This window comes from Seriola aureovittata, chromosome 10, assembly GCF_021018895.1.
Source record: "Seriola aureovittata isolate HTS-2021-v1 ecotype China chromosome 10, ASM2101889v1, whole genome shotgun sequence".
Classification (NCBI taxonomy): Eukaryota; Metazoa; Chordata; class Actinopteri; order Carangiformes; family Carangidae; genus Seriola; species Seriola aureovittata.
In genome coordinates this window covers 8,452,598-8,463,825 of record NC_079373.1, presented here as the reverse complement: position 1 = coordinate 8,463,825, position 11,228 = coordinate 8,452,598, and the positions used below count along the sequence as shown (strand labels likewise).

Here is an 11,228-nt window from a genome sequence, read left to right as displayed (position 1 = left end):
TATTCTTTAAATTTCTGATACAGACCTCATAGAACAATTGACCATCATAACAATGAATGATAGCCAAAGGTTTTCTAGCTGCTCATTGACTTATTTTTTCATTTATTTTTCAGCCATTCTTTAAATCAAAAGAAGCTGCATTGTCTGAGAAGAAAAAAAAATACCTGCATCTATCTTCTAACTTTGGTTAAAGCTCAACATCAGAGTACCAGCATGTTAGGTTGCTTGTAGTAGTGGTCATGGTGAAAGTCATATATGATGAGTTAAGTACGACTCCAGGCCAGATTTCCTCATGCAGTCTGATATAATCTGGCAACCTTGCAGCTAGTTTTTCAGCTACATTAATAAGAGGACCATGCCATGCATTTCTAGGCAGATGCTACGTCTGCTGAAGAGACGTCAAAGGCAAACTGTCAGAATGAACTGAAGCTCTGCCAAAGCAAAGTATTATTCCCATAGCCAGTGTTTTCCTTCTCAAGATCAGAGGTAATTCCAGTAGTTCAAAAGCACCGTTCAAAAGATCCTCATTTAAGGTTAGTGGTTATACACTACAAATAGCAGGCTAATATCTTTTTTTTTTTTTTCTTTTTTTTTTTTTAGCAAAGCAGATGTATGACAAAAACATCAGACAATGGCTTCCCTGTTGGTAGTAGTCATTGTACCTTAAAACACAGAATGTATCTACAAGTCAATATAGAATAAATATGGTCAGACATAAATATATTACAACACATATCTCAGTAGAGTATGGGTGTTTGTGAGAGGTAGGGGTTGCAGGTACCTACAGCAGGCCCGATGGAGGGTGTGACATGAGACATCACACCTGATACTGTGTCACGGCGTAACAGATGAGAACTTGTCTGTGTGACGTAATTAAAATAACACTAATAAATTTCTTAAAAAATACAACAATCCTCATGGTTTAAAAAAAGCCATGGAAAACTTTTAAACTGTACTTAAACACTAGGAAATATTGAAAAATGTCAGTTATTTCCTCACAGCACTGGTGTTTACATTGCCTCTATGTCAGTCAGTGGACTGTCTACACAGGTTTCAGTAGTTTGGTGAAATGACTGACAGGAGAATGACAGCAGACAGGTTACAAACACACAAAAAATGAATACTAAAATGATCTGCTCTTGCTCTAACGGCTCCTAACGTTCTGAGTTCATGTTAACATTAATGTTAACGTTCTCCTAAAGTTTGACCTCTGAGATAAGGCAGGTCTGGGAGGACATCAGTAGTTACTAAATTTGCCACATTACTCTTTCTATAAGTCTTGCGCACTAAAGGAATAGTTAGACAGTTTGGGAAATACACTAAGCTAAGCTAACTAGCTGCTGGCAGTAGCTTCATATTTAGCGGACAGACATGAGAGTGGTATTCAAATTCTCATCTAACCAGAAAGTAAACAAACATAAATGTCAAAATGTTGAACTATTCCTTTAAGGCCAAGATTTTCTCAGTAGTCGCAAAAAAAAAAAAAAAAATTTGTTTTTGTATTACATATTTTTATATCACCCTAATAGCTGTCATACTGTAAAACAATAACAAAGCCATACCTCACATTCTACTCTGATGCCTGTCTGTAGCACCTCTTCATTACTAGAGGACTGCAGTGATTATTACATACATACAGTATGTTGATTTTTTATAATGTCTCATTGATTGCAAGTCAGTTAGATAAGTGTCAACTAAACGCTTACAAGAGCTTTAGATAGAAATAACTATGTACCATGGAAGGTCACATATAACAAGTTTAGTTCCAGGTATTTCATGATGGAATTCTTGAATTTTTTTTTTTTTTTTTTTACAAAATACACTTCATTTCCACAAGTACCACAAGAGAATGCTGTTTTTTTAAATGAGGATTTGCTTCTTGAACAGAGAGGATGTGTCTATTAGGGTTTTTCTACTGTTTGTGTTGTTGCTCTCCCAATGTTTTGAGGAACTGTATCCCTTTGCATGATGATAAAAAACAGTGTCAGAACAAAAAGCATTCTAGGTTTCAAAGCGAAGGTGTGTTCGATAGCCACTGCAACACTGATGGCACGCAAATATACTGCAGCCGGATCCTCTTCAGAGTTAGCAGTTTGGATGAAGGACCCGACAGCGGCCCTGGAGTACTGCACGGTGGTTAGTGTCATGTATGTTTTAGCTGCCATTTGGGAACTGGGGATGTTACTATAGAATGATTACTGTTAAATGCTCCACCACCACACTCACAGATGACTACAGGCTCAAACAAATCACTGTTATTGCATGTTCCTGGGCTACTGTCTTCAGGGTAGATTTAGGGGTTTGGTCTCTGCATGGCCCTCAGTGGACTTCAAGGAGCAGGCCGTTGTGAGCCTGGGGAATGCACTTCCCACAGAAACCACCGCAGCGACCGTAGATTCTTGTTCCGTCCTACAGACAGAAACAGATGAGGGAGGGGAGCGTGGGCAAAGGGCAGCTTTTCACGCAGAGAATAAGAACTTCATAAATGTCAGCGGGGATTCCTCTTCAGTGAATCAGACAGAAATACAACATGGCAATTCAGAAGACATTTCACGGCTACTGCAAGACCCAACATGAAGCGTAATTATCCCAGTAAACATTCATTGGAAAATCCATTATGAAAGAGCCACATAGTGTCATACAAAAGAGCAACATTTTTATAAATCTTTTTTTCAACTTCTTACCTCAGATCTGTGGACTTTGACGGAAACATAGTTGCCCTGAGATGTCCACTTGGTGGTCTCAGCCACTTTGAGGCCAGTGCCAATCATATTGATGCTGAACTGTCCCTGTGAACAGAGATACAGTTATGTCAGAGCGGCTATTTAACCAGGAAGGTCAAATGTATTCATATTTGCAGAGATGTTCTATGGATATAACTGCAGAAGGATGGGCTCACATGCATACTACAGATACACTGTGCTGAGGAGCACTTTGAGCTACTCCAACAGAGTAGCTGGAAGTTATTACCTTTAAGTGCTGGGAAAGCAGGTCCAGCAGGGAATTATAGCAACAAATGTTTAGTAAAAATCTCTCTTCTTTGATTGTCAGGCCACTGACAAACATGATGCGAAAAAAAATAAAAATTGACACATTGCTATGAGGCCACAGTGTACAGTAATTCACTAACCTGTGGACATTTGGCTGCACTATAACAATCTCCTGCTGTAGCAAAGGGCACAGGTCGACCAAGAAGAGTCTGGGAAAACTGGAGGTCTGTGACTGGTAAACAGAAAAATGATACAGATCTAGAGTCACATAGTGCAACAGCAGAGGTAAACACAGAGTGAAGACAGCTGCTCAGAGGTAAATAACCACACAGATAGCTGCAGAAGATCAGCAACTACAGTTTATGCAATTAAACTTCATTGCAGGGTTGATGTCACTTTACTGTCACGTTGCCAGATGCTTTTTACTCTTTCTATAAAAAAAAAAAAAAAAATTAAAAGAACTTTTCGGCTAAAAGGTTGTTAGAGTTTGAATCTTAAAGCAGTAACTAATCCACTTATCAGATCTTAATGATATTAAATCCTTTGTCAAGTTTACTGTTCAACGTTTTTAAGTCACGAAAAGCATCAGTATGTTCCTTCAAAGAACTCAAATTCAAAGTTGCTATGCTATGCTAACTGTTTATTTAATGACTACCTGAATGTTTTGTGCACTGAGGATAAAAGATGTGATAAGAGGTTTATTAAACCCATGGATCCAAGTATTTTACAAACAGGTAAACAGATCCAAACTGAAATTGGCCATCATAGCCCAGCCAGACTTACAACAGCCAAACAATATCCTATCTATGAATGAACTGGTTATGCAAATCAAACCTGCTTTTATCTTCCATGTACCCTGCATTGTCACACATGATAGCCAAAATGAGTACCTCATCCTGCCCTCCCTTCATAGCCCCTGTATAAGATGATGATAAAGTTCATGAGATGCGCGGGGCACACTGAAGCCTCTTCATAATCTTCCCTTCATCTTGAACTCATTACCCCCCCCCCCCCCCCCCCAGCTCTCTTCAAGCCGCCCGAAAGCCAAATGAGTACCATGCAGAGGGAGGGTGGGAACATGTGCTGTCAGGACCTGGACTGGATGAGGAGGATGGGAGGATGACTGTGTAAGTTATAATCCAACTTCCCCTCTAAGCACACACACACACACACACACACTGTACACTAATCCACATACTCTAATCAAAGGCATACTTTGACACAACAGGGAAGGTGGAGCTGACTGTTATAATGGGCGAAGGAATATGGCCTGAAGACGTGTGTGTGTGTGTGTGTGTGTCTGAGAAAGTGTGATGGTTCCTCACATGCTAGTATGATTAAGTGTTTGATATTGATGCGACTGCACGCATGGGTGTGTGTGCTTCTTGTGTCTTCATGCCTTTTTCGCGTGCGCTCGTCGAAGAAAAAGATGTGTGGGGAGGCGCAGCGTCGCATATTGTCCGTGCGCTCGAGAGCAGGCACGCATGTCTATATGTGCACGCACGCATTCCTTTATTCTCGCGCTCACGTGTTTGTGCCGGGAGGCCCGGTTTCAAGTCCCCGTCTTGTGATGTGAACATGGAGCGATGAAAGGTCATTATTTTGATTTCAGAGGAGAGAGTGTAGGGAAAAGCAACACATACATGCATTTGGACAGGCCAAGACTTTTTTTAAAGGAGGCCTTATTAGCATTACAGGATGAGTCATGTGAGGGTTAAAACAACACTCATGTGTGGTCTCATTACAGTAGACAATGTAAGGCAATCACACAGTAATTACGCACTCATTATCCTCAGAGAGCTCAGGTCCAGACGAACTTTGTGGAAGAGTGTGTATCCCGCTGCTGAGTAGTCATTCCTACAGTCGCAGTCTTGTCTTCGGCTGCCGTTATACGGGCATTCAAAAGGGTTCAGCAACCTTTGTATTAAGGACAATGAGTGTTAGGATTTATTTCAGACTCCTATAAACGCTACATTTCATTCCTGAGCGGCACAATAACTCATATTCACACATTACACGATCCTATACAAAGCTACTCTGAGTCACATCAGTCATCACTGCATTATTCTCACCGGTGTCCATACACCTCTGAGAAGTTGTCCGTCTGACCGCTGCGCAAGGTCACGTACTCCTTGGGGAAATCAGTCTGCATCTCGGCACAGTAAATCTGAGGGGCACACACATTTAGAGACAACATATGAGAGCCTGCTGTGGGGAAGCTGCGGGTTGAGTCATGATGTGTGCGGGAGCAGTTCTGACAGAACAGACACACCTGCAGGATCCGGGACTTGACTTTGAGATAGTATTCACCATCTATCCTCACACCCTGTCTCATCTGGACCTCTCGGCAGGAGGCGAACAATTGGCCTGGGAGGAGAAATAAGTAGTGGAGAGGGAGGGTGAGGGGGCAGGAAACCTTGACATTGAAGACTGCCACAGTTTTTAAGCCACTTTAATTCTGCGAGCTACTCGAGCTATAAATCTTTTGTCAAGAAATGACGAAAATATTGCGAAAGCTACTAAACTAAACACTACTATTAAAAAGGATTGTAAGCTTGTTTTCTTAAATGAGAGCTCTTGTAAACGTCTCATTCTTTGTGTGGCCTCCTCTGTTGTCCCAGAGTGCTTTCGAGCTCCTATCATGCTGATTAGCTGATTAGCATTAATACTTTACCGCAGAACTGGCTGTCACTCGAGCATATCATTTTAATTTTGCTAGTGCCTGACTTGGCAGAAGCCAAGTAGGGAATGAACAGTCCAGCGCGCCAGTACTGAAACATCTGAAATGTGGGGGAGAGAACCTGCAAACTTTGGCCCGCTGCCGGGCTTCACAGTGCCTGCGATTCCACAATGAAGGCCGCCTCGGCCCCCCAACACTCAGCCCTGAGGCGTTCTGACAGACCGTCCGTATCACGCTTTGTAGAAAACTGCTGACTGTCTATTTATTGTTCCACTAAGTAATCACTCCAAGAGGCTTTAACCTGGGGGTCGCTGTTCTGCCTAATGTGTTAAAACCAAGCAAAAAGCTGAGTTTCTATAAACACAATCAGATATGGGGCTGGTTGCCATATACAGCACAGTCAATTTAATACCATTACTCTACACATTCTATGTTTGTTGGCAGCAAACACTGCATGGATCAGAGAGGTTGGACGAGATGGTACAATGATTGAGTTAACGGCTAAACCTAGAAGAGAAGAGAAGAGAAGAGAGGAAAAGAAAAGAGAAGAGAAGAAGAGAAAAGAAGAGAAGACTCACATTCTCTGTCTTGACATGCAGCTTGAGACTCGGGTCTTTCTGATGGACGGCAGTGTTTGGACGGTTGGCCTTTGGAGGTCACACACTCCACTCTGCGCTCCATCACTCCTGCGCCACAGGTCTGTGAGCACTGGTATACACACACACACACACACACACACACACACACACACACATACATACATACACACACAAAATAATTCTCCCACACACACACACACACACACAAAATAATTCCCACACACACACACACACACACACACACACACACACACACACACACACACACAAAATAATTCCCACACACAGCAACAAAACAATTAACAAACAAGCTCCAACCAAGTCCAAATCCACAAATGAGCTTTATCAGCAGGAGTGTAAAATGCGCAGGTCATCAAAATGTTTTGTGAAAAAGGCAATTAGCTGGAGAGGATTTCTCGCTGCCTAACAAGTGCTTTCTGTTTCACCTTGCTCCACGGGCCAACTTTCCAGTAGGTTGTGTGCGGGCAGTCCCTGAGAAGGCACGGCCGGGTGCCAGGAGGGTGAGGCTCTGGGCAGTGGGTGCTGGCAGAGGAGGACTGGGCAGCAGCGTATGGGTGCGCAGCCTGGGAGGAGGGAACCACGGAGCAGGAGACGATACGCTGCTGGTAGCCAACACCACAGCTGGCAGAGCACTGAACCGCCACACAAAGACACACACACACACACACACACACACACACACACAACACACACACACACACACACACACACACACACACACACACACACACACAGACAATTACTAATAGTGACATGAGTGAATGCTTGCACGGAGCAGTAACATCAAATACAGAAGCAGATTTCTTCATCTGGGCCTCTGTGGCGCTAATGTACAACTAATGAGAACCTACCTATTAGTTGATTAGGTGAGTTGTAGTTTGTTATTATATCTATATATATATAGATATATATATATATCTATATATATACATATATATATATATATACAGTAGATATAAATAGTAATACATTTATTAATGAAAATTTCAGCCAAAAATGCCAAACCTTCATCACTGTCCTGTGAAAACCACATATCTCCAAAATGCTGTCTTTTCAGAAGAGCCTTTTTAATCTTTGTGACAATGCATGTTTTAGCTGGTCCAGTAGGTTTTTAAATAGGCTAAAAAGTAACAGCTATTTCTTCCATTTATCAGAAAAATTCAATTGGATCAAAGGTTGAAGATACACTTATACAAGGGGGGAGGAGTTCTAGCTTCTGAAATGTGAGGATTTGCTACTTTTTTTTGTTTCATATCATTTTAAGTTGAACACTTTTGGGGGTTTGAAGTGTTGGTTGAATAAAACATTGAATGTCAAGACGTCGCTTACGCTAGGAAGAATTGGGTGATGATGATTTTGGAGTGGGATCTTCTTCCTACCTGAGACCATTCCCCTGTGATCCATATGTAGTGGCAGGGAGCTGCCTTGCAGTGCTGATGTGACGGAGGCTGGGTCGATGGCTCACAGTAATCATCCTGGACGGGTGTCATCCCTGGGCCCATACACCCCACCTTCCTGCTCCTCATGCCTTCTCCACAGGTTGCATTACACTACAAGAAAAAAATCATATGTGGGATGAAGTCAGTAAGAGTGGAGAGGAGCTGGCAGAGGGGGGGCAGTGTTGTTCTTTCAGCAACAGCATCACTGACTTCTCAGACTCCAGCTTGCCTGTTTAGCTACCCAGATGGCCACAAACGCACACTCCTTATTATATAAAGGTTTGCACAAGTAGATAAAACTGACAGTCATATGACAATGGTAACACAACCACAAACATGTGCTCTGGTTGACAATGTTACCATTAAAGATAAAAGTTAAGATGGTTTCCCTCAGGCCTAGTGATAGTTTATAGGAGTATTTAAAAGTAATGACATGGACCAGCATCTTAAAATGTATTCATGTGAAAAGTCTGCGGTGTGTGGATTTTAATGACATTTTATCTGTATCGCATGAGAACAGAAAAGATTTCAGGGCCCGACTGTGACAGGAAGGAGTCTGTAAGTTCTCGAGGCAACACGGACAGGAATCTGAACACTGCAAACATTCCTGCAGCAGGAGGACACAGTGCTATGTCCCTACATGGTGCCCCTCTTTTTATGCCTCACTTTTGAGGACAAAGCACTGGACATTAAAGGGAGATCCAAGAAAAAAAAACAGTCTAGCTAGCATGACACAGAACAGTAATATCCAGCAGGACCAAAGGGATGATGGCCATCACGACTTTGAGGTTTGATACCGTATGATATACCGACTGATGGTTATCACTAAAGCTCTCACGACTGACGCAAGAGAGCAAGGGTACCTGCAGGTCGTCCATTTAATGGTGCAGAGAGAGAGAGGGAGGGAGAGAGAGAAAGCGGAGATCTCAGCCAATAAAAGTCTTAATAAGATGGTTTAACATCTGTAAATCTGTCTCACACTGGGAGTGAGGAAGAGCGCGAGTTATACACAGGAAGAGGAAGAAAGAATAAGAGTCTGTACTTACTTCTTCCCATTCACCAGCGACCCAAGAGTAATGTGTGCATTCTGCAGTTTGGCATGGTCGGGCGGCAGCGGGCCGCTGGCGAGCATCACAGAGATCCTCCCGTACTAATCCGGTGCCCTTTAGCCTGCAGTAAACATCTCGCTCCTGAACTCCGACTCCACAGGTGACAGAGCACTGGGGAAACAGACACAGAAAAAGACACTAAATGGAAAAGTTGATGTATGACATGTTCTTTTGTGTTTTTCATACAAGAACAGCTGCAAGAATATAATGCAGTATGAATATGATAATTATTTTCAGTGAGTTCACCTTGAAGGTGCACTGTTCTGATTTTACACGGTTCATTTTTACTTGTCAGGAGGAGAAAAGTATGTATAACATCTTCTGTGTTTCTGAAAGAGGCTTTCCAAAGTTTGATAAAATAACCCTAAAGATGTCATTGGGGTAATACTGACATAGTTCTGGAGGGTGGGGTTTAAAGTAGGTTTAAATGCATTTAGGGGACTCGACTGAGAACGATTGGAATTCATGGAGGTATTATTTGCTGTAAATTTGTCCCAGTGGCCAACCGTGGTATTGCAACTAAAATATCTTGTGCACTGCAGAATACAATTTTTTCTCATAGACGACCATTAGAAAAGACATTTTATGTCTGTAAAGCTGTTGACAGGGCACCTCAAACTACAAACAAGATCAAATAGTATTATAAGTCCTTAAACCATAATGGCGTACTTTCTCCCAGAGGCTACAAAAGCTATTTTTAGATGCATGATGTCATCTCAATGTAAAGTCAGGGTCTTAAGGGCTCAGGGAAAGAGACATGAATCTGTGACAAAGCAAAAAACCAAGAAAGAAAACCTTTTTGGCGTATTTGCCTGGGGAGCAACTTCATGGGCAACATCTTAATACACTTGGTATCTGCTTGACACATGTATTGTGGAAAAGAGGCGCAGGCAGAAGACAACAAACAAATCCTCTGCTGAGACACTGTGTGTTTACTTCTTGTTTTACTTTTGTAATAAAATCTCACATGGGAAGAGCCAGTGAACCGACTCAAGTAATCAATACAGAAATATCTATCTAAACGTTGCTAACACTAGCTAACTGGTCACCATAAGCTAATGTTGTGTGACATGACAGCTGCACAAAACTGAAGCCAAAATATCTTGATCGCCCCCTCGTGGCTGGTTGCAGTATAGGTCATAAACCCCACCCCCTCCATGTTAGCAGATGGGACACTGGCCACACTATAAAAAAAGTGAACGTCAAATACATTTTTCCTAAAGATGTTTTCTGTCATTTTAGGTAATTCTTACAGCTGATGTATGTTCAAATGTTGTTTCTCATAAGTTTGGTTTTAATTAGTTATTTGATGCTATAAAACAAGGGTGTGACATCATTATTGACAGCTGTGACTGACTCGTGATTGGGTTGGGCGGATGTATGGGCGGGACCTTGATGCTGCGGCGCCACCGGCTAATCACTACTCCGCAGACTCTGGCTCCAAATGACATTACCAGCTCAAGATTACAGCAGAATTTTGGCTTCATTTTTGTTCAGCGGGAGGACGTGGACAGGCGTCATCCATCTTTATATACAGTCACTACGGACCAAGTAAGGCTGTAGCAATAAAAAAACCCCTGAGTGTATTAAACTGAGCAAGGGTTCATTTTATTGGTTTTGACCTGAAGTGTATGACTTTAAGTTGTCATTTCCCTAAGTAAGACTGTGTTATTTCTTCTTTCAAAAGTCTCACAGACTCACTTTAATGTGACAATATTTTAGGATGTTTGTTTGGTCTGCAGTGTGCAGAGCAGCTGCTTTGATGCTCCTGTACAATGGTACTTAATTAATCCAAAGCCAGTTTGTCACTTCTTTGTAAGCCGTATATATCTCGGGTCACACAAAGGTCTATCTCAAACATCTCTTTGATGTTGCTTTGAGAAGCATACCTGCATACTGAGGCATACTGAGGAAGCACTCTGTCAGGCTTGAGCTGATCAGGCTGATTTCTCCGTAGCCCCCCTCCCATCACCCCGCCTCTAGACCTCAAAGAACAGATCCAGGCTCCAGCAATTTCACACAGTCAGAAAATCTGCGCATTATACAGCGAGTATCAAATTTCCCGAAAACTTCCAGATGTATTGGTGTTGTTCCGTTTCTCACTGCAATTGCGTGTTATCATTGCAGAGAGTGTGGTTAAATGTGAAGGGTCAAGTCCCTGAGTCTGGAAAGAGAACAAAAAAAGCACCGTAGGAAATCTGACCTTCAAATCAAAGAACGGCTTTTTAAAAAATCTTCCAAAGCATGAAAATAGAACCTGCTGTCAAAGTGATTCTAGTCACTGTTAACTGCTACAGCTACAGAAACCTGAGTCTGTGCTGCTGCGAAAGAGATGGTGGGGACGTCATGAAACCACAGATGAAAAATGAGGAGAGTGTTTCATGATTTCA

General features: G+C 42.2%; 1 protein-coding gene across 2 annotated transcripts in view; it reads right to left on the bottom strand.

Moving 5' to 3' along the window:
* Positions 1–561: 561 nt before the first annotated feature.
* Positions 562–11,228, bottom strand: part of LOC130175780 (A disintegrin and metalloproteinase with thrombospondin motifs 20) — a 116,589-nt gene continuing 105,922 nt past the window's right edge. For both annotated transcript variants that reach the window (XM_056386322.1, XM_056386321.1), the window contains exons 30-39: positions 8,776–8,949; positions 7,670–7,840; positions 6,716–6,922; positions 6,249–6,378; positions 5,263–5,357; positions 5,063–5,157; positions 4,774–4,907; positions 3,131–3,222; positions 2,685–2,789; positions 562–2,409 (exon numbers count right to left, since the gene is read on the bottom strand). In XM_056386322.1, coding sequence (XP_056242297.1) covers positions 2,320–2,409; positions 2,685–2,789; positions 3,131–3,222; positions 4,774–4,907; positions 5,063–5,157; positions 5,263–5,357; positions 6,249–6,378; positions 6,716–6,922; positions 7,670–7,840; positions 8,776–8,949 — 1,293 coding nt within the window. In that variant the 3' untranslated portion in view covers positions 562–2,319. The remainder of the gene's footprint in view (positions 2,410–2,684; positions 2,790–3,130; positions 3,223–4,773; positions 4,908–5,062; positions 5,158–5,262; positions 5,358–6,248; positions 6,379–6,715; positions 6,923–7,669; positions 7,841–8,775; positions 8,950–11,228) is intronic.